The following is a 23,098-nucleotide window of genomic DNA, read 5'->3' as shown; positions in this document are numbered from 1 at the left end:
ACTCACGCTGCTGTGTGAGCCAATGAGGAGAGACACCCAGGAGAGCCTCTGCTCTCATACACATCACTTAATCAAAATGGGGCTCAGGTAAATATAGAGGGGGGGGGGGGGAGCTGTGCTCAGGCTTTTTTTACCTTTAGTTGTTAGAACTATTTTAAGCTGCATATTTTTTTAAATAGGTTGCACTTTTTTACCCTCAACATTTCTAGGCATTACTGCAAACTGGAAGTCTGTGTACAGTGCTTTTAGTAGGGCCCCTTTGTTGTAAGGACCAACAGCAACACTTGAGTTAGGCTGTTTAGAGGTACCATAGTGGGTGAGAGATTTTCATCCTTTTACCCCTAACACAGGCCTGGATTGTCACCCAAAGCTATGAGCCAGCACTATGCAACATGGCAAGTAAAATAGGTCTGTGGCACTCACCGTAAATAACCCTGGAGTATGCTCAGACTAATGCATATTGTAGAGATTGACCTTAAAGAGGTTGTAAACCTCCGAATATTTTTTTTTTTTTTTTTAAACGAACCCCTGAAAGAAAAACGCATAATGAGCTAGTATGCATCGCATACTAGCTCATTATGAAATACTTGCCTAAGAACGAAGCCCCGCAGTGCCGACCGCTTACCTGTCCCATGGGCGCCATGTTCTGTCGCCCTTCTTCCGGGTTTGAGGCATTCGGCCATCTGATTGGCTGGAGCAGCAATGATGTCACTCCCGCGCGGGAGCCGACGGTAACGGCACGGGGCTCTGAAGGAACGGCACAATCGACCGTTCCTTCAGAGCGTATGCGCCAGTGATGTCACTGGCTGCATGCAAGGTAAATATCTCCTAAATGGTACATGTTTAGGAGATATTTACAGTACCTATAGATAAGCCTTAATATAGACTTACCTATAGGTACAAGTTGCAGAGGAGGGTTTACTTCCTCTTTAAAGTGATTGTAAAGTCTCATATTTTTTTTTTTTTTTTTGTTTTGTTAAATCACTAATCCACTAGGCTAGAGTGGGAGAGATCAAGGAGGAAGAAGGTGTGAGTTTAAAAGATGAGTATATTAAAAATGTGGTAATGGAGATAGTAAGATAGGTACAGCAAATCAATAGAATTCCTCTGATATCACATATCTGTTATTGGTAATCTAATATTGCACAAAATATATGAAGTGACTGGTGCCGTATAGAAGAAATGAATAATAAATAATGCAGGTAGATATATAACAATAAATAAACAAATTTAATCAAGTGCTGTAAGGTGTAGAGCAACTAGTCAATAGCGAATATAGTGGAAAATATCAAGTGCATGACTTATGATAAAGAAAATCCATAAGGTGCCAAAGTACAAAGGAAAATACTATATAATTGTGGTGATATCACTAATCGGTGAATGGATGAATAAGTGGATAAAAATATAAACGTATCCGGGGCAAAAAAATGAACCACTTAAAGTGACGCTGTGCACAAAATATGAACAAGATAAAGTGACAATTTGCATCATTAATTATTCACCACCGCTTGCACAAAGTCCTAAAACAGTGTAAACGTGGTGAATCCTCATGCGGCAATCCTAAGGCCCCTTTCACACAGGCGGACTGTTCAGATCCGCCTGTTCGTTTTTTTGGCAGATCCGAACGGTCCCCCCATGCATTCCTATGGGGCATCTGATGGCAGCGGAGACCGATCCGTCAAATCTGGACGGATGGAAACCCTATTTTCCATCCGTCCATCGGATTGGATGGCATCGGATGAGAACAGACCGACGGTCCGTTCCCATCCGATTTCCCCCATAGAGATGCAAGGGGAACTGACAGCTGTCCTCCTCCTGCTGCTCAGCAGGGGATCGGCGGCTCGATCCCCCGCTGAGAAAAACGGACTCTGTCCAACGGACGGAGTGTGTGAAAGGAGCCTAATGGCGACCCTGTGGTGGATAAAGTGGTGGGGTGCTGGTGATCCCTTAGGTAAGTAGCACACTCACCAGAAATACCCACCCCACACAGGGGTATAGAGTGGGTGTATATATAATGTAGGTATACGATCCCTCTAATGGGTCCTAGTTCCCTCAAGAAATCCTGATGTATGGACCTGGTTGTCCCTGTATGTCTCCTGGGGCTCTCTAGGGTTCCTATCAGGGGTTCCTGGGTGTCCTATTGGAATACCTATAGCCTGGTGGATGGATCCACGCTCGGTAGATGGGGTCCTGTCTCAAGTACTCCGGGGGTGTCAGTGGGGCGTTGGGGTAGGTGGTATCATGGAAAGTAAGGAGAGGGCAAATAGTGTGATACTTTATAGTATTTTTATTCGCACATAAAATAAATTGGGGTACTCAAAATTTACTTCGATGAATCTGCTTTTATTATCTGCTATATTTAAAAAAAAAAACACAAATTTTGCATGCAATATCGATAAGTGAATTAACCCCCTTATTCTGTTAGGAAGCACAGTAGGTATGCACTGTCTGAAATGTGACGTGTACTGTATTTGCATGTAACAAATTCAAAGTAAACTTTGAATTCCAGATTTGCATACTTATTTTAGATTAGTATTTGTGCCTTTTGAATCCGCACTACAGCTGGGTATGTTTTTAGTAGAGGTTAACTAGGCAGTCTACATATTTACTTTAGCCTGGACTTCAAGAAAACACAAAATATCAGCAAAGGCACCCAAATCGGCTTCTGTCATTTTTCTGTGGCTGCAGAAACTTGCAGTGTAGGTCTCTCCTAAGCTATAGGAAACTCTCTGAAATCTGACTTCAGAGTTTGTTGTTCAATTGTAAATAAGCTCTGAGCACATCCTGGAGTGCACATCCATGCACAGATCAGCACACAGGCAGACTGCATTCTGGTGTGTGGATGTACAGTATGGTTGCCACTCCTCCATCTCCATGCTGAAAGTTCATAAGCTTAAATTCTAGTCTACCAGCAAGGTTTGGCACTGTCTGTTGAATCTTTTTAGTTTCCTTGATATAAAGATGTGCCCTCACTTTCTGCAGTAATATCCATGCAACTGGCATTTGCAGGGCGAGTCTGCAGTAGTAACTTTCATGATCCTCCTTAGGAAAGGTTTCTTTAACCACTTGCCGACCAGCCTCTGCTCTTTTACTGCAGCAGGTCCGCTTTTGTGTGAAAAGACGTACCTGTTCGTCGTTTCTTGTAATAGCCAGTGGGGACGCACGCTGATAGGCCAGAGGGGGAATTTTTTTTCCAAATTGTCGCTTTTTTTTTTTTGTTTTGTTTTTATAGCGCAAAAATTCAAAACCACTCTATTTGTGGGGAAAAAGGACATCAATTCTATTTGGGTAAAGCATCCCACGACCACGCAATTGTCAATCAAAATAACGCAGTGTCGGGGAAAAATTGGCCTGGTCCTTAACCACTTAAGCCCCGGAAGATTTTACCCCCTTCCTGACCAGGGGGTATTTTGCGATTCGGCACTGCGTGACTTTAACGGACAATTGCGCGGTCGTGCGACGCTGTACCTAAACGAATTTGACGTCCTTTTTTTCCCACAAACAGAGCTTTCTTTTGGTGGTATTTGATCACCTGTGCGATTTTTTTTGATCACGCGCTATAAACAAAAAAAGAGCGTCAATTTTGCAAAAATAACAATATTTTTCACATTTTTTTATATGAAATTCCCCCCAAAAAAAAGTAAAAATCAAAATTTTTTAAAATTTTCGGCCAATTTTGTTTTATGCTACATATGTTTGGTAAAAAAAATTGCAAAAAGCGGTTTTTGATTGGTTTGCGCAAAAGTTATCGCGTTTACTAACAAAGGGAAAGTCATTTTTGTTTGTTTTTTTTTTTAACGCGTAATGGCGGTGATCTGCGTTTTTTTTTTGTTTTTTTTTTTGCGGTACTGCGACATTGGGGCGGACAGATCGGACCCTTGACTGACATTTGTGACACTTTTGGGGTTACCAGTGACATTTCTACAGTAATCAGTGCTATACATATGCACTGTTACTGTAAAAATACACTGGTTGTGAAGGGGTTAACTTTATTTGGGAGGGAGGGGCTGTGTGTATCCCTAGGGGCGTGCTTTCTACTGTGATTGGCTGTGGCTTGAGCTGTAAGGACACTGATCAACGGATCTACATACTAGATCCGTGTGATCAGTGTCTTTACAGCGAGGAGAATGACAGGTGGCTTGTTTACACAAGCTGCCTGACATTCTCCCTCTCCCCCGCCGATCGCCGAGTGACCGGCGGACATCGGGTCCGCTGGTCACACGCGCGGGGGGGTCCGTGACCACGCGGGAGCGCGCCTCCGGGGGCGCGCGCTCGCTCTCTAGACCCTCACAAGCTAGTGACGTAGCCCTACGTCACTTTGCCTGTGAGGGGCTGACTGCCGACGTAGATCGGCGTTAGGCAGTCGGCAAGTGGTTAATGGTCCAGAATTGGTTAATTCATACATGCCAAATGTTGTACGCCATAAGGTAAAGGTATTGAATTAAATTTCACCGAGGTCTGGTCAGTAACTTTTTCTTCCCGTAGAGGTCCAAATCTCATGTTGGCACCTGTAGAGCATTTTCGTATGAGGCAAAAACCGCATGGTGCCGCAGCACCACACAGGTCTGTGGTGCGCGATTCTGGAAAAAGTCAGGGACTTTTTTCCATGTTTCTCGTGGTTAGCGCATCCCATTAAAGTGGTAGTAAACGCTCTAGTTTTCAACTGCAGGTAAGCTTTTAATAAAGCTTGCCTGTAGGTAAAATGAATATCTCCTAAACGTTTAGGAGATATTTTAGTTATGCCATCTTATTTATATATATATATATATATATATATATATATATATATATATATATATATATATATATATATATATAATGTCTATATTTTTTTCCTTCAACATGCGTCTTTTAGGTGCTTTGCACTTGTTCTCCTGTGGTATTAAAAGATGGCTAAGTTGTGCTGATACTGCTTTAAGTCATCAAGAGTTGTAATTGCTTTCTCTTACCATGCTGACACATGAAGTACTTTTTGCTTTGCTCATTTCATAATTTACATATCCAAGGTTAACAGTTTGATCATATTTAGGCATTTCCTCCTTTCCCAGAGAAACTGCTAAATTAAAGTGGTATTAAATCCAAAAGCAAACATTTTATTATACAGAAACTTACCAATTTTAGTCCCGGTTCACACTTATGCAATGCGGGAACCCTGCGAATCTACTATGGGTTCCTGCATCGCATTCCCAGCACAGGCAGTTCACACTGCCATATGCAAATCGCTGGGGGTGTCAATTCAAATTTAACGACACCCCCAGATCAGTTCACATATCGCAGTGCGATCCGACATTCGGACATGAATCGGATCGCAAAGGTGTGAACCACCTTGCGATCTGATTCTGCTGCGGACCCAAAAAAAGGGTCCTGTGCGTGTTTGTGCCAAATCAGATGCGCATTCAGCCATACTATCTGTATGACTGAATTCACATCGCACAGACATCGCATGTGATTTCAGAGCTGTGCGCTCCGAATCACATGCGATGTCTGCCATCGCAGATGTGTGAACCGAGCCTTGGATGCGGTGGCTGCATAAGTGTGGAATGGAAGCACATCCATCCCAGCGTGGTCAGATTTCTTCTTTTTGTCTTTTTATGTGAGGACAGCTTGCCTGTAATCCGGTGGTCAGACTTGTGCAGACACGCCACCCTGTACAATTTTTTACTATGAATATCTGTGTACTGCTGTTGGGGTCATTGGGACCTTCAATGCTACAGAAAATTTTCTATACCCTTCCCCACATCTGTGCCTTCATACAATTCTGTCTCTGAGGTCTACAGACAATTCCTTGGACTTCATGGCTTTTTGTGCTCTGACGTACACTGTTAACTGTGGGACCTTTATATAGACAGGTGTGTGCTTTTTTTTTTTTTTTTAAATGTCCAATCAACTGAATTTACAACAGGTGGACTCAAGTTGTAGAAAAATCTCGAGGGTGATCAGTGGAAACAGGATGCACCTGAACTCAGTTTTGAGTGTCATGGGAAAGGCTTTAAATATTTTTTGTTTTGTTTTTTTTTTCCGTTTTTTAATTAATTTTCAAAGATTTCAAACAAACTTTTTTAGGGTATTGTTTGTTGAATTTTGAGGAAAATAATTAATTTAATACATTTTGGATCAAGGCTGTAACATAATGTGAAAAAGTAAAGCGCTGTAAACACTTTCTGGATGCACTGTATATACCCAGACCTCCTCTAACTCTAAACTGGTAATCAGCAAAAAATGTTAAAGCGTCACCTATGAAGATTTTTAAGCACTGTAGTTTGGCACCATTCCACGAGTGCACAATTTAAAAGCAGAATATGTTTGGTATCTATTTAGTCGATGTAACGTCTTTTATATTTTACCAAAAAATTGGGTTATCGATTGTTTTCTTGCATTAAACTTAATTTAAGTGCAATTTTCCAAAAAATGTGTTAAATTGCTGCGCAAATACGGTGCGACAAAAAAAAAAAAAAATGGCAACAACTGCCATCTTTCTCCCTATGGCCTCTTCTAAAAAAACATACAAATTTGGGGGTTCTGAGTAATTTATTAGCAAAAACAACTTTTTGACTTACTGTTAAATCCATTTCTCTGATGTTCATTGACAGACACAGGTACTGATCTTCATGACCATTGGGTTATATCACCTTATCTCTGTGATTCACCAATGGCGCTTTTCCACTTCATGGAACCGAACGGTTCGGCTCGCTTTTGTGCTTTTCTACTGCATGGTACGGTGTTGGAACGGTTCGGTACGGCAGCGCTTTTCCACTACATGGAACCGAACGGTACGGCTTGCTTAAACACTACCACCTCAGTTGTGGTTCCAAGAGGGCCGTACCGGTACCATATCCCACAATCCTTTGCAGCCTTGACTGTTTGTCACTTATAGCCACTGATTGGTCAGAGAATCATTGTTATCCCACCCACTTTACTTAGTGGAAAAGCAAACCGTACCGAACCGTTCCAACACTGTACCATGCAGTGGAAAACCAAACAGAGCCAAGCAGGACCCAGTGGAGCCGAGCCGGTACTTGCAGTGGAAAAGTGCCACAAGTAAGGTGAATGAAAAGATAATGCCGCCGGTTCTGACACCCTGCATGCAGAGGTGATAGCCCCCAAAAAGGCCACCTTCTGAGACTGCGTTGGTAAGAGAACCTCCCAAAGATTCTCAAAGGGAGGCTTCCGGAGGTCCGAAAGCACCAAATGGAGGGACACCCTGAATAAAGGTACTTGGAAGAAGACCGCCAGAGCCGACACCTGGCCCTTAATGGAACTCGAGGGCCAATTTCTGTTAACCCCCCCCGTTGAAGGTCAAGAACCACCGAGAAGAAGCAAGGATGAACCCCAAGAGACTCACACTACGCAATGTATGTCTTTCACATACGATGGTAGATTTCCTAGTATTTAACAGCATTGGAATCACAGATTTAGATAAACCTCTATCCATCAGCACCTGGCGTTCAACAGCCAAGCCGTCAAAACCAGCAACTAAGGCAGGATGGAAGATTGGCCTTTGGGACAGCAGATCCTCCCTGAGAGGAATCTTCCAAGGAACGTCGGCGACCAGCGGCACCAGATCGGCGTACCAAGCCCAGCAAGGCCAGTCTGGAGCCACTTAAATGACCGGGATCCCTTCTGTCTCGGTCCTGCGTAGAAGTCTTGGCAGAAGCTTGAGAGGAGGAAAGGCATAAATCAGACAATGCGCATCTGTGACGTCTGCCAGAGGATCCCGTGACCAAGCCACAAATCTCTGCACCTTTCTGTTGAGCCAAGATGCCAACAGATCCACCTCGGGGGGTGCCCCACGAGAGACACAACTGATGAAACTCCTTCCCTTCGTCCCATGCCTGCCATCTGAGGTAATCCGCCTGTCAGTTCTCTAGAGCCGCCAGGACACTTTTTGTGCCTCCTTGGTGATTGACCTAAGCCACGGCCGTGGCATTGTCCGATTGCGCACTGGACATCCCTGAAGATGATCTGTCCAATGGTCCAGGGCACAGTCTGATCGCTAGGAGTTCCAAGACATTGATCGGTAGTCTGGAGTCTCCCATTGTCCAGATCTCCCCTGAGCAGAATTTTTGCAGAGGCCGCCTCCCCAGCCGGACAGGCTGGCATCTGTGGTGACCACTGTCCACTACAAAGGGAGGAAGGATTTGCTCAGCCAGAGTGCCGACGAACGAAGCCACCATATCGGGGACTCCTTTGTTCCCCGGCTCAGCCGGATCTGATTTTCCAGAGACTGCGGAGTCTTGTCCCATTTGGCCAGAATCTCTCTTTGCAGGGACCTTGTAAAGAACTGTGCAAACGGAACCGCTTCAAAGGTAGACACCATCAGGCCCAGCACTGCATTCAAGCCTGGAGGGATGAAAATCTGCTAGACAGCAGGAGTCTAATTGCAACCTACAATTTCTGGAGTTTGTCCAGAGGAAGGCGCACTCTGGCTAATGCCCCGTACACACGTGCAGATTATCTGCAGACTTTTGTCTGCAGACTTACCTTTTCTATGTAGTGCAAGGGCCTGCCGGATTGCATACAAATTGAAAGTGTTTAGGTTTGACCTCATATTATATGGTTTTGGTAAGTCTGCAGACAAAAGTCTGCAGATAATCTGCACGTGTGTATGGGGCATAAGGCTGAGTCCAGAATCAGACCCAGCTAGTCCGTCCAGCTTTGTGGACAGAAGCAGAGCAGACTTCTGAAAAGAGTCCAGCCGAACTCCTGCAGAGTTTGTACGGTGATTTTCCAAGTTTTCCACCAGTGCAGGAGGAGACTCCGTTTGCACAGGAGGTCGTCCAAGTAGCCCAGTACCGTGAGCCCCTCATTGGCGTAACAATGCTAGCACTTGTCTAACACTTTTTTGTGACGACCTGAAGGCGCAGAGGCGAGACCAAAGGGTAAAGCCATAAACTGTTTATGCTCCTCTCCCACGGCAAAGCGAAGGAAGTGCTGGTGACTGGCACATATTGGAATGAGAAGGTAAGCATCCTTGATGTCGATAGAGGCAAGAAAATTCCCCCTGCTGCAGGGATGCCACCACCGTGCGAATGGACTCCATCCTGAACTTTGAGGTCCATGATTGGACGCACCTTGCCTTCCTTCCTGGGAACTGTAAACAGGTTGGAGTAAAAACCCTAAAAACGTTCCAAAGTCGGAACCGGGACAGAAGTCAGAACCGGGACAATCACCCCTTGAAGCAACAGGTCTTGTACTGCCCCAAACAGACCCTGTAAATGGTCTGAGGACAGATGCAAGTTGAAAGGAAAGAACCTTGCTGGGCGACAAGAGTGAAACTCGAGTTCTTGCTCCAGGTCACGGCGTAAAAGCTTAGCCAACTCGGTCAGAGTTTGCGACACAAGGGCAATGGTGAATACCGGCCTCAGTGCCAAACCAGCCAGAGTGCACATATTTTGGGGCACCGCCACCACCTTCCTGTCAGCCAGATCCTTAAAGGCTGGGGACTCCTCAACCGGAATCATGATTGCCTTGTTTGAAACCGGGGTTAATGACTGATATCTTCAGCCATAACCCCAGTAAACCACTTGGAAACCTCAATGTGCGTGTGTATATATGTATGTGTATAATATATATATATATATATATATATGTGTGTGTGTGTGTGTGTGTGTATAATATATATATATGTGTGTGTGTGTGTGTGTGTGTGTGTGTGTGTATATATATATATATATGTGTGTGTTGTGTGTGTGTGTGTGTGTGTGTGTATAATATATATATATATATATATATATATATATATATATAATATATATATATATATATATATATTCTGGTCAGCAAGTGGTTAAAGAATCCCTGAATGGCGTATTCAACCATAATTACAGCACTGTGGGGACAATGAAAAAAGAGATCTTTGTGGCCTTACATCAGCTTTGATAAGGGTTCCAACACTATTGTTCATGCGTCTAAAAGGTTTTACCAGATGGGTAAGGTTCTGCAAATGTTGAGTTTAGGAAAGGTCTTGCAGGCTGCTTTGTAGTGGGTTTTTTTTCCCTAATAATTAGGACAAACTAATTATAAAAAAAAGTGCAGTGATGCCTCATCACGACATACAATCAGTGCCTGTGATGTACTCCAAGAAAAGGATTATTTTGTTTTAAGTAAACCAAAAATCCGAATACATTTCCTCCTAGGAATCAAAACCCCTTTTGCAATTAAACCTTTTTTTTTTTTTTTTTTTAACCAGATCAGTCCCTATTGGGCAAAACATGCTTTAGTAGGTCGTTTTTTTTTTTTAATTACACCTTTAATCTATTTTCTATTTTTGATTTAAAGTTTGGAACTGTACTTCTCTAAGTTAAAATATCCTGTGTGTTTGAAAATAATAAAAATAATAAAAATGTTCTTTAAGCCCCTTTTCGTAGTTGTGTGACTTGGGACTGCAAAGTCTTGGGTAGGTGTATAGATGCGCTAAACCAGAATAGTAAAAGCAGCACCTTAATTCCTGAACCTTTTGGAATAAAAAATAAACTGATATGTGGCGGTGCGCTAATAAAAAAAGTGATCAAATACATAAACTATAAAGTGACACAAAAATGAATCATAGATTGCTAAAAAGCAAAAAAAAAAAGCACATATGAGAAAATTGTTGCAAAAACAGCGTATTTTCATTTAAACCAGAGCAATAAAGAAAAGTGCTGAGTGAGGTGAAAAAAATCTAGCAAAGTTTTTATCATCCAAATATAAGTGCAACCGTTTGTTTTAACCACTTGCCGACGGCCGTACGACTATTTACTGCGGCGGTCAGCCGCACCTGGGCAAACCGACGTAGGGCTACGTTGCTCGCCCAGGAGTCTGTAGGGGGCGAGCGCCCCACTCGTTCACACAGGTATCCCCGCGCGTGTGGCCGGCGGCTCCGATGTCCGGGATATATTTAACCCACTGATCACCAATAAAGTTAACCCCTTCACTGCCAGTGTCATTTTTACAGTAACAGTGCATATTTATAGCACTGATTACTGTAGTAATGTCACTGGTACCCCCAAAAGTGTCAGTCAGGGGTCCGATCTGTCCGCCACAATGTCGCAGTCCCGCAAAAAAAAAATCACAGGTCGCCGCCATTACTGGTTAAAAAAAAAAAAAAAAATTACATAAATCTTTCCCGCAGTTATTAAACGCAATAACTTTTGCGCAAACCAATCAAAATACACTTATTGCGTTTTTTTTTTCCTGAGAATTTAATGTGAAAAATTGTTTTTTCAAAATTGTTGCCCTTTTTTTGTTTATAGCGCAAAAAATAAAAAATGCACAGGTGATCAAATACCACCAAAAGAAAGCTCTGTTTGTGGGGAAAAAAGGACGTAAATTTCATTTGGGTACAATGTCGCACGACCACACAATTGTCTGTTAAAAGTCACGCAGTGCCGAATCGCAAAATAGGGTCTGGTCTTTGAGCAGCCAAATCCTCTGGGGCTCAAGTGGTTAAACAAATGTTTAAAAGATAGTGCACTATTGGCTGCTTTGCATTCCATCTGGTTTTCCTGGTGCTATTGCGGAGGAGAGTCTGTGGCTGACGCTGGAAGCTACTGCCGGATCCTGGCGTGGTGCAGGAGTGGCGTTTTTGTCATTAGTTCGAAGCGATACTTGCTGTATTGATGATCATCCCACAGTTTGACTATTGAAGCTATTTTTCTATGAGCCCATTGATACTCTGTATCTGGTTAGCAGCTACCTTATTGTTTGCACACAGGGGATTTGCATGCAGCGCTCGAGGGGTTAAATAAGTGAATTACCATTATCCTGATTGCAGTCTGAGATCCTATGGACTTACCTGAAGATTTCTCATTCCAAGAGGCTTTTCACTTTGGACTTTTTTCACCTCACTCAGCACTTTATTTCTTTATCACTCTGGTTTAAATGAAAATACGTTGTTTTTGGAACATTTTTCTGTTTATGTGCATATGTTGTTTTTTTTTTGCTTTTTAGCAATCTATGATTCATTTTTGTGTCACTATATAGTTTATGTATTTGATCACTTTTTTTTATTGGCGCACCTCCACATATCAGTTTACATGACAAGTCTTACCCCATAATTTCCAATGAGTACCATTCATATTTGTGCAACTTCTTTAAGTTGCAACAACTTCAAAGAAGTCCCTGCACTACTTTAGTCCAACTTAGATGCATTGAGGTCTATAGACCTCAAGATTCCAAAGGCATTGCTTCAAGTGCAGTTAAAAATCATGGTAAAAAAATTGTGCGACTGTGTGTCAAGTGTGAAAGGGGCCTTCGTTTTACAGAATAACCAATTTACGTTACCATGTCACTGTTTTCATTGAGGGAAAAGTAAAAGGTCTCTAATTACTTCAATACTGGGCACACTTGCCCCCTTCCTGCCCAGACCAATTTTCAGCTTTTAGCGCTGTCACACTTTGAAGAGCTTTTTTTTTTTTTTCTTGGTGGTATTTAATCACTGCTGGGTTTTTTTATTTTTGTACTAAAAAAAAAAAACAAAAAACAAAACAAAGGGTGGAAGAAAAAACATTTTTCTTAATTTCTGTTAGAAAATGTTATAAAGTAATTTTTCTCCTTCATTGATGTGTATTGAGGAGGAGGCACTAATGTGCTGCACTGATGGGCACTGACTGGCTGCACTGAATACCTGTACAGGTCTCCCCCTGCGAGGAGATGCTGCTGTTCGGCGCAGCTCTCTCCTCACACTGTCCATGTAAGGCGAGGAGAGACCAGTACCAGCACTTGAGTGTTTACATGTGATTGGCTGTGATTGGACACAGCCGATTACATGTGTAAAGAGCTGTGTCATCCTAGGGACACAGCACGCCCACCGGCGTTGAGACTGAAACGGCGTCATATGTCGCCCCGAAAGGAGAGGGGTCATTTGACTATACGGCAGGTGGGAGGTGTTTAAAGCCCATTACTCCCAAACACCCACCCACCTTATTTTTTTCCTTTTTTTTTTTTTTTTTTTCCTTGAGTTAATTGTTTGTTTTGTTTTTTTCCCCCTTTAGCTATTTGCGCTCATGGACATGAAGCCTCCAATTTCTCGTGCAAAAATGATCTTGATTACAAAGGCTGCTATAAAGGCAATAAAGGTAAGTGGTGTATTTGTGGCTGCTATTCTTGATTTTTAAATTGAGGGGTGGTGTTATTCATTTTCTCTTACTTTCATTTTCTCCATAGCTTTACAAACATGTAGTCCAAATTGTGGAAAAATTTATTAAGAAGGTGAGTTGCTTTTTATGAATTCAGTTTTTTTTTTTTTTCTTTGTTTTTTTATGGACTCTGAACATCTTGGTAAAATGAAGGATTAGTGCTGTGATTTCTAGCTATTTGTGAAAATGCTAGTTGTCTGGTTGCAGTACTTTTTTGTTTTTAGCCCCGGTTCACACTGATGCGAGTGCGGGGTTTGCATGTAATGTCGGAGCGCACTGCTCCTTCATTACATGCGATCGGCTGTGCGGTGCGAGTTTAGGTCCGGTTCACACTTATGCGATGCGGGAAGGCTGCGAATCCGCAGCCTGCTCCTGCATCGCACACGCACCCCCGGCAGTTCACACTGCCATATGCGATACGCTGGGGGTGTCAATGTAATCCTAACGACACCCCCCCCCCCAGTTTGATCGCATATCGCAGTGCGATCTTGCAGTTCGCACAGGATCGGATCGCACAAGTGTGAACCGCTGTGCGATCCGATCCTGATGCGGCTGCCAAAAAGGGTCCCTGTGCGTGTTTGGTGCGGTGCGAATTTAGCCATACAAAGTGTTTGGCTAAACTCGCACCGCACAGCCGATCGCATGTAATGAAGGAGCAGTGCGCTCCGACATTACGTGCGAACCCCGCACTCGCATAAGTGTGAACCGGGGCTTAGCCATACACTTTGTATGGCTAAATTCGCACCGCACCCGCAGCAAACACGCACAGGGACCCTTTTTGGCAGCGGCATCAGGATCGGATCGCACAGCGGTTCACACTTGTGCGATCCGATCCTGTGCGAACTGCAAGATCGCACTGCGATATGCGATCAAACTGGGGGTGTTGTTAAGATTTCATTGACACCCCCAGCGTATCGCATATGGCAGTGTGAACTGCCGGGGTGCGTGTGCGATGCGGGAACAGGCTGCGGATTCGCAGCCTTCCTGCATCGCATAAGTGTGAACCGGACCTCAAATCGCAAAACAGGAACACGCATGCTGTAAAGTGTCAGAATTCCTCAGTTTTATACTTGTTTTGGGTCAGCAAAACCCAACTTGTTTTGGCTTTGGTTACAACAATACTAAGAAGTTTCAGAAAATATAGGCAGGGTTGTACTTGCTTTAATAGCATAACAGGTCATGGCCTAGGACGTCAGAGAAACCAGTGGCAGCACTAAGCCGACATTTACAAAATGGTTGCTTTTTTTTTTTTTTTTTTGTTTTTTTGTCCTTTCCCAGCCAAAAAAAATCCAGGGTGGGCAGTCAGCAATAGAATTCTGGGCAGACGGTGTAAAGGGCAATATGGGCTATTATTATTCAAAAAATTAAATGTCATCATACACTTGTTTGTTGGTCCGTACATCTGAAAAGTAGCTCTGTATAAATAGTAGACCTTATGCTGTGTCTAATAAATTTAAAATTTATAGCAATTTGTACTAAAAAAAATAAACAGACACAAGGGGATGAGGCTCGTTCAAATGGGGATTAGCGTTCCGTTGTGAATAAGGCAGCATTATTTGGTAATATGGCCCTGGATATACTGTGGATAAAAAAAGTCTACACACCCCTGTTAAATGTCAGGTTTCTGTGATGTAAAAAAGAGACACAGAAATAATTTCAGAACTTTTTCTACCTTTTTTTAATGTGACCCTGTACAACTCAATTGAAAAACAAAGGAAATCTTTTGGTGGGGGGGGGGGGGGGGAGTAAAAATAAACGAAAGTAATGTGGTTGCATAAGTGTGCACACCCTCTTATAACTGGGGATGTAGCTGTGTTCAAAATTAAGCAACCACGTTCAAACTCGTGTTTAGTAGTCAGTACACTCCTGCCATCTTTTAAAGTTGCACTGATGAACCCCAAATAAAGTTCAGCTGTTCTAGTAGGTTTTTCCTGACATTTTCTTAGACGCGTCCTACAGCAAAAGCCATAGTTCGCAGAGAGCTTCATAAGCATCAGAGGGATCTCATTGTTAAAAGGTATCAGTCAGGCGAAAGGTACAAAGGAATTTCCAAGGCATTAGATGTACCATGGAACACAGTCCTCATCAAGTGGCGAAAATATGGCACAACATTGACATTACCAAGAACTGGCCGTCCATCCAAAATTGATGAAAAGACAAGAAGAAAACTGGTCTGGGAGGCTGCCAAGAGGCCTACAGCAACTTAAATATCTGGCAAGTACTGGCTGTGTGGTACATGTAACAAAAATCTCCCGTATTCTTCATATGTCTGGGCTATGGGGTGACAAGACGGAAGCTTTTTCTTACGAACAAAACATCCAAGCCCCGCTGAATTTTGCAAAAACCCATCTGATGTCTCCCAAAAGCATGTGGGAAAAGGTGTTATGGTCTGGTGAAACCAAAGTTGAGCTTTTTGGCCATAATTCCAAAAGATGTTTGGCCCAGAAACACTGCACATCACCGAAAACACCATATCCTCAGTGAAGCATGGTGGCGGCAGCATCATGCTTTGGGGTTGTTTTTCTTCAGGTAGAGGGAATTATGAACAGTTCTAGATGACAGTCACTATTGGCACAAAACCTTCTGGATTCTGCTAGAAAGCTGAACATTAAGAGGAACTTCATTCTTCAGCATGACAACGACTCAAAGCATACATCCAAATCAACAAAGGAGTGGCTTCTCCAGAAGATGATTCAAGTTTTGGAATGGCCCAGCCAGAGCCCAGACCTGAATCTGATTGAAAATCTGTGGGGTAATCTGGAAAGGGCTGTGCGCAGGAGATGCCCTCGCAATCTGATAGATTTGGAGTGTTTTTGCAAAGAAGAGTGGGCAAATTTTGCCAAGTCAAGATGTGCCATGCTGATAAGACTCCTACCCAAAAAGACAGAGTGCTCGAATAAAATCAAAAGGTGCTTCAACAAAGTATTTGTTTAAGGGTGTGCACTAATGCAACCATATTATAGTTTTTTTACTTCCCTCCCCCCTCAAAGATTTCAGTTAGTTGTTCAACTGAGTTGTACAGTTTATATGCGACAATAAAGAAAAAGTTCTGACATGATTTATCTTTGCCTCTATTTTTTACATAACAGAAACCCGACATTTTAACAGGGGTTTGTAGATGTTTTATATCCACTGTATGAAACTAGTGGGTGATTGACTCTCCAACCTGCCTATTGAAATTATTTTGTGTGGAGAAAGTTTATTATAAGTGTTATATTAAATGATCTCTTTGCTGTGTTACCTTTTTTGAGTTAAACATTCTGAATTCTTTTTTAGTGTAAGCCTGAATACAAGGTCCCAGGATTGTATGTAATTGATTCAATAGTTCGTCAGTCTCGTCATCAGTTTGGAATTGATAAAGATGTTTTTGGTCCAAGATTTACTAAGAACCTAACGGCAACTTTCCAGTGTTTGTATCTCTGTCCAGAGGAAGATAAGGTAGTAGAAGCTATTGTTTTTCATATACTTTCAGGGGCGTGGTACGTGTCTTATTAACTCTAGTGTGTGTATGCACAGGACTGTTGGGTGCCTCACTCACCAGAATGCTTGTACGCGTGTCCCAGGGAGGAATGTATGTAGGCTTTACTAATCCCTTTTGAGTTCCCAATTGTCCCAATAGTGGGTTTAGTTCTTTGAATACCTGTACTCATACAAGTATATAGAGTTGCAAAATTTCTTACTGTCTTGATCTGTAACTTTGCTCCAGGTCAGGGTCTTAGTATTAAAATTCGAGATTCCTTAAAAGAAAAGTGTATTTTTTTTTTTTTTTTCTTTCAAGAATCACACATACTTAGGTGGATGCAGCATCAGTCCCCTGCCGGCTCGAAGGGTGAGAAACACCGTTGATCACTCTGTTCTCAGAGCTCTCACTCAGTCTGAGGCTCACTGGAGTGCTGGTCTGTGGAGGGGGCAGAAGCGGCTGGCTCGGGCTGTCAACCACTCACGGAGAGGCCAAGCCAGGTGCTGCTCCAGGGTTGTGGGCGGATCCCAACCCTATTGTCATGATCTTCGCTGGCTCTGTGACGTCAGCTGACAACGGGCTTAAGCCCACGGTCTACTGAAAATGGGTCACGAGTGATTAATGAAACTGCACTCCTGTGATCCACAGAAGTACAGCCTAATGAGCTTTGGCTGTACTTCTCCTTTAAGCCAGCCATAGACGGTTGGAATCTCAGCTGGTTAAGCAGGGACTGGCTGATATTCTAACCATATTTGGGAAGGCTGAATGTACCCAAGTTGATTGATCTATTAACTTGGGTACAACCAGCCTGTTGGATTTTGCATGCGACTATTGCTAGCGGCGTCTATAGCTGCTAGCAGTAATCACGGTGCTTTCCCGGCGGGGACGGCTTCCACCCCTTTACCCCCCCAAAAAAAACTTCTTGATGTCATTTTCTTTCTCTAAATCTAGAAAACAATGTGTGGATTTTTTCCACACTTGGGTGTTATGTTTTGTCCAAATAAGAATTGCAATGCACCATAGCTACCACAATCTGTTCCTCAGTTTAACCGCTTTCTGACCAGCCGCTGTAATTTTACGGCGGCAGGTCGGCTCTGTCCCGCGAAACAATGTACCTGTATGTCGCTTCGCGGGACAGCTAGCGGGGGCGCGTCACTCCCTTTGGAGACAGAACGGCGGTCTGCCATTGTAAACAAGTCAGACGGCTGTTCTGTCAGTTATGAACACTGGGATCCTGTGTTCCTCTTATTTAGGAACACAGGTCTGTGTTCATGCAGCAATCCTATCCCCCTACAGCTAGAAAGCACCTTCTACGGACACGTTTAAACCTTTTATTGCCCCTGGTGTTAACCCCCTTTCCCTGCCAGTGTCATTACAGTAACAGTGCATATTTTTAGCGCTGATTACTGTAGTAATGTCACTGGTACCCCCAAAAATGTCAGGTGTCTGATCTGTCCCCTGCAATGTCAGTCCTGCTAAAAATCGCTGATTGCCGCCATTACTAGTAAAAAATAAATAAAATAAAAATGACAAATCTTACCTTTAGTTTGTAGATGCAATAACTTGTGTGCAAACCAATCAATATACACTTATTGGGATTTTTTTTTAAAACAAAATATGTAGCGGAATACAAAACTGGATGTGTGTGTGTGTATATGTATGTATGTATGTGTGTGTGTGTGTGTGTATATATGTATATGTATGTATGTATGTATGTATATATATATATATATATATATATATATATATATATATATATATATATATATATATATATATATATAATTTCTCTTACATCCTCTGACAGTCGCCGCCCAATGGTATTAGCCTTCACTTATGGGTAATGGCGCCCTCTGCAGGAGCAAGGCTAGGCAGACAATTGATTATTAGGTTAATACAAAAAAAATGTTGTACCTCTGCACGCCAATAGGGGACCATCCCTCAGCCATTATCCTGAACCCAATCTGATATTACCTCAGTTTTATGCTGGTTAGGTCTTTCTGGCTGGGACCTTGTCTCGGTTTTCTTTGTTTTTTTTTTCTCTGAAATCATGTGTTTTTTTCTTTGCACAATAGATTTTTATTTCTCTCACTGGTTAGTCAGGGATTCCTTTCCTGGAGGACTACAAAGGACTGCAGAGCTGGGCCTCGGACTGGGTAATATAGATCCTTATGGAGTCCCAGCCTGCCAACGAGCGTTGCAGGTTACTGGTACGCCCAGGCCTCGCAACGACAGTGCCCCTCCGAATGGGGATGAGCCTGCGGAGCTGCGTCTTTGCTGAGGGTGTCTCAACCCCGATAGCCCGCGTGTTGCCAGCATCCCTCCTCGGCTGACGGCACCCCCGCTTAGGGTGGGATTTCTCGTGTATCAGAGCGGTGCCCGCTTCCTGCACTGGTGAGTACTGATATACCCCCTTGTTCCTGGGGACTTTTGGGGGCTTGTGGGCCCACTCTTAGGGGATAGCAGGGCTGGTGGTCTCTGTGGGATGCCCCTTCTGGCCAGCTTTGGGTTTTCTTCCTCCCTCCCTGTTTCCGCTGAGGGCGCTGTATGGGGTACTAGTAGGGGGGGGGGGGTGCTCCATGGCTCTGAGGGTCTCCCTGGGGTCCCCTGTGGTAGCCAGAACGTGTATGTACTTTTTTTGGCGCCGTTGGGAGCGGCCGCCATGTTTGTTGTGGGCAGATCCTGGACCCTGTAAGGGCAGCAGCCATTTTAGGATACTGCACAAGGCTTCGATCGGGCGCCATCTTGGATGTGGGCACATGCCATTTTCCCTGTACCTTTTTACATAGTTTCAATAGGCACCTTTTGTCTGGGCTCTAGGGCTGGGCCTCTAGCAGGGTGAGGTCATTTCCTCCTTCACACATGTCCTGTGATAAAATGTGCTGACAGGCTGGGGGATTTTTGATAATCCTTCTGCCATTTTTCAACCAAAATGCCTGGTGCGAAGCGCATGGTTCTCATCCTCGTTCCTTCTCGGTGGCGAAGGTCTTGGCCTTCCTGCAGAAGGTGTGGATCAGCGTTGGCGCTGACTACGGTCAAGAGTCCGCTTTCGGCCTTGGCCTTCTTTTTTTCAAAGTCCTTTGGCGTCGCATTCCTTGGTCTGCACCTTTATTCAAGGGGTGCGGCATTTGGCTCCCTTACCTCCCTGGGATCTGAATTTGGTTGTCTGTGTTTCAAACAACCTCCCTTCGATAACATCAGAGAGATTAGTCTCGGTGTTGCCCCAGTAAAGTTGCCTTTCTGGTGGCCATCACATTGGCTCGCAGAATGTCTGAGTTGGCGGCCTTATCCTGCTGTTCTCCTTATCTGATACGTCATGGAGATAAGGTGGTTCTGTGATCCAATCAGTCTTTTCTTCCACGGGTGGTTTTCTTCATTCCACCTTCAATGAAGATATCGGGTTGCCTTTGCTGTGTGCGCGGCTCAAGCATCCCACGGAACTTGTCATGCATTCCCTGGATGTGGCCTGGGCGATCAAGGTTTCCTTGGCTGCCTCGGAGTAAATCAGACAGGCGATTGTTCAGGCCTATTCTATTTTCGGTCAGATTCTTCCTTGAGTTTTTTCGCCATCGGGCTTCTGTGGCCCAGGTGTGCAAGGTGGCGACTTGTTCGTCCGGGCACACTTTTCACAAAGTTCTACGAACTTGATGTTTTTGGCATCTTCGGATGCTTTCTTTGGCCGCAAAGTTTTTGAGTGCGGCAATTGTGTGGAGGGGACATTCTTTTTTCTGTCCCTTCTTCTTGGGGTGTTTTTTGTTTTTTCTGGATTTGTTCCAGTTTTTTCTGTGGGCTCAGGTTGTTACTGAAAGTGATAAAGATAAAAAGACAAGGTGCCTCTAAGTGCAGTAGGCTCTGAGTATTTATTAGGTTAAAAGTATAAAAGCACTCACATTTGGTAAATGTGACATGGGCATAGCAAAGATCTGTCTGGAGTCTTCCTATCCGCTGTGCTGAGTGGTTGCAATGAGGACATCCGGTGATCCGCTTCCTGTAGATGCGTCCTTTCTTCTGTGTCTCAGCCTGGTTGGCATGAGATTTCCTAAAGGCAGGGTGTGGACGCAGCGGCCAGGGTCCAATATAGCGGGTGGTGGGCGGCTACATGTTTTGGAGCTCAGCTCCTTCGTCGGACCTCCCTCCGAAACATGTAACCGCCCACCACCCGCTCTATTGGACACCAGCCGCTGCATGCACACCCCGCCTTCAGGAAATCTCATGCCGACCAGGCTGAGACGCAGACGAAAGGACGCATCTACAGGAAGCGGATCACCGGATGTCCTCATTTCAACCACTCAGCACAGCGAATAGGAAGACTCCAGGCAGATCTTTGCTATGCCCATGTCACATTTACCAAATGTGAGTGCTTTTATACTTTTAACCTAATAAATACTCTGAGCCTACTGCACTTGGAGGCACCTTGTCTTTTTATCTTTATGACTTTCAGAGCAGCTTCTCTTCTCCAGTGCTGCCGAAGTGCAGTGTCTCACCTAAAGCCTGCTGTATTCCACGGAAGCGCCCATACAACAAACCCTTGTTCTCAGGTTGTTACTGGCCTGTCTGTTTACGTTGCCCTCTGAGTTGGTTGCATTTTTTTCCCCACCCCTCATACCTGCACTGCTTTGGGACGTCCCATTAGTGAAGGGTAATACCATCGGGTGGCGACTGTCAGAGGACGTAAGAGAAAATAGAATTTTTGTAAGAACTTACCATAAAATTATTTTCTCTGAGTGCTCTGACAGTCGCCGCCCCTCTGGTTTTTTTGGATCTGGGGGTTGTTGCCTTCCGGTACTGCTTGCTCCAAACTGAGGTAATATCAGATTGGGTTCAGGATAATGGCTGAGAGATTGCCTACTAGTGGCGTGCCGAGGTATAAGTTTTTTTGTATTAACCTAATAATTATCTGCCTAGCTTGGTCCTGCAGAGTGCGCCATTACCCATTAGTGAAGGCTAATGCCATCGGGCGGCGACTGTCAGAACTCGGAGAAAAGAATTTTACGGTAAGTTCTTACAAAAATTATATATATATATATATATATATATATATATATATATATATATATATATATATATATATATATATATATATATATATATATATATATATATATATATATTAGTGCGTATCAACGAATCAATAAGCACAAACAGCGCTATTAAATAAACCATTAAATGACAGATAGCTATAACCATATAGCTCTCAGGTGCATCAATCTATACATCTAAAAAAAGTTGAGAGTATCAGAGTCCATCACCAACAAGGCTTCATGTGGGGTCGTGGGAAAACACAAGTCCCAATGTGAAACACAGCTGCTAGATGTATACCTCCATCTCACCGCGTGCAAACACCCCGAGATTATACTCTTACCAGATATCTCTGTTAATATCGCCTGTAGCAAATATCTCTCTCATCTGGACTCTCCCAGAACTCCACACTCTGTAAGATCTGCTCACGGCTGTAATATCCTCAAAGCGGTGGTGCATAGGAGGGAGTAAAAATGCACATAGGGCAATATTGTTTGGTATAAAACAGTGCACCTTTATTTAAAATCCCCCTCTCCCATTACACTCACATCACAAAAGACAATTGACGGCATGTAAACGTAGGCACTCCGGTCTCTGCCGGCCGCTTACCGGTCTCCCGCTTGCTTCACAGCGTTCCGGAATTTCCCGATCCTCGTGGCTGGACAGCGTCCCGTTGCCTGGGTGACCGTGCAAGTCACCGTCCTAACGCGTTTCGTCAGAGGACTTCAACGGAGAGCCCTTCTCGTTGATACGCACCATATATATATATATATATATATATATATGTGTGTGTATATATTGATTGTTTTAGGCGGCTGCTCTTTTTTTTTTTTTTTAGATATTTATTTATGCACATGTGCAAACTGCTGCATGAGTTAGCGCTGGGTGATTGAGTTTTAAGTTTTTCTTAGTGCTCGGTCCTTTTTTTCATATATACTGATTATATTATTTATTTTTTCAGAATTCTTTTTTTTTTTTTTTGGGTTATAGCACAAAACATAAAAATCGCACAGGTGATCAAACACCACCAAAATAAAGCTCTATTTGTGGGGGGGGGGGGGGGGGGAAGGGACATCCATTCTTTAGGGTAGAGCATCTCACAACCGTGCAATTGTCAGTTAAAATAACGCAGTGCTGTATCGCAAAAAATGGCCTGATCATTAAGGGAGTAAATCCTTCCAGTCCAGAAGTGGTTAATGTACCCCAGTGCAGGTCATAATCTGCTGTGGTGTACAGTATTTCAGATATCTTGCCAAAAGAGACCCTGTGATTGGTTTATGGTATAAACATTTAATCTTTAAAATTCATTGTCTGCAAGCTTGTTTTGGTCAGTCAGTGCATCAAAATTAGAGCCGGTTTCTTTTTAGTAGTAAGCCTTAAAAAAAAAAAAAAAGCATTTTTCATATTTCTCTCCTCCCTGGATTTCTTTAAATAAGTATCCTTTACTGTGAACAGTTCTGGCATCGGACTACTTACAAAATGGTAGCATTTTTGTAACTAAATT

The 23,098-nt window shown here is 43.4% G+C and overlaps 1 protein-coding gene across 1 annotated transcript in view; it reads left to right on the top strand.

Moving 5' to 3' along the window:
• SCAF4 (SR-related CTD associated factor 4) overlaps positions 1 to 23,098 on the top strand; it is a gene marked incomplete at its 3' end in the record, with an annotated part of 191,281 nt that overhangs the window by 17,807 nt on the left and 150,376 nt on the right. The window contains exons 2-4 of the mRNA XM_082246363.1: positions 12,972 to 13,055; positions 13,144 to 13,188; positions 16,392 to 16,553. Of these exons, the coding sequence (XP_082102489.1) occupies positions 12,972 to 13,055; positions 13,144 to 13,188; positions 16,392 to 16,553 (291 nt within the window). The remainder of the gene's footprint in view (positions 1 to 12,971; positions 13,056 to 13,143; positions 13,189 to 16,391; positions 16,554 to 23,098) is intronic.

The sequence above is a fragment of the Pelophylax lessonae genome (assembly GCF_965119305.1).
Source record: "Pelophylax lessonae genome assembly, chromosome: 2".
NCBI classification, from domain to species: domain Eukaryota; kingdom Metazoa; phylum Chordata; class Amphibia; order Anura; family Ranidae; genus Pelophylax; species Pelophylax lessonae.
This window is presented reverse-complemented; position numbering and strand designations above follow the sequence as displayed.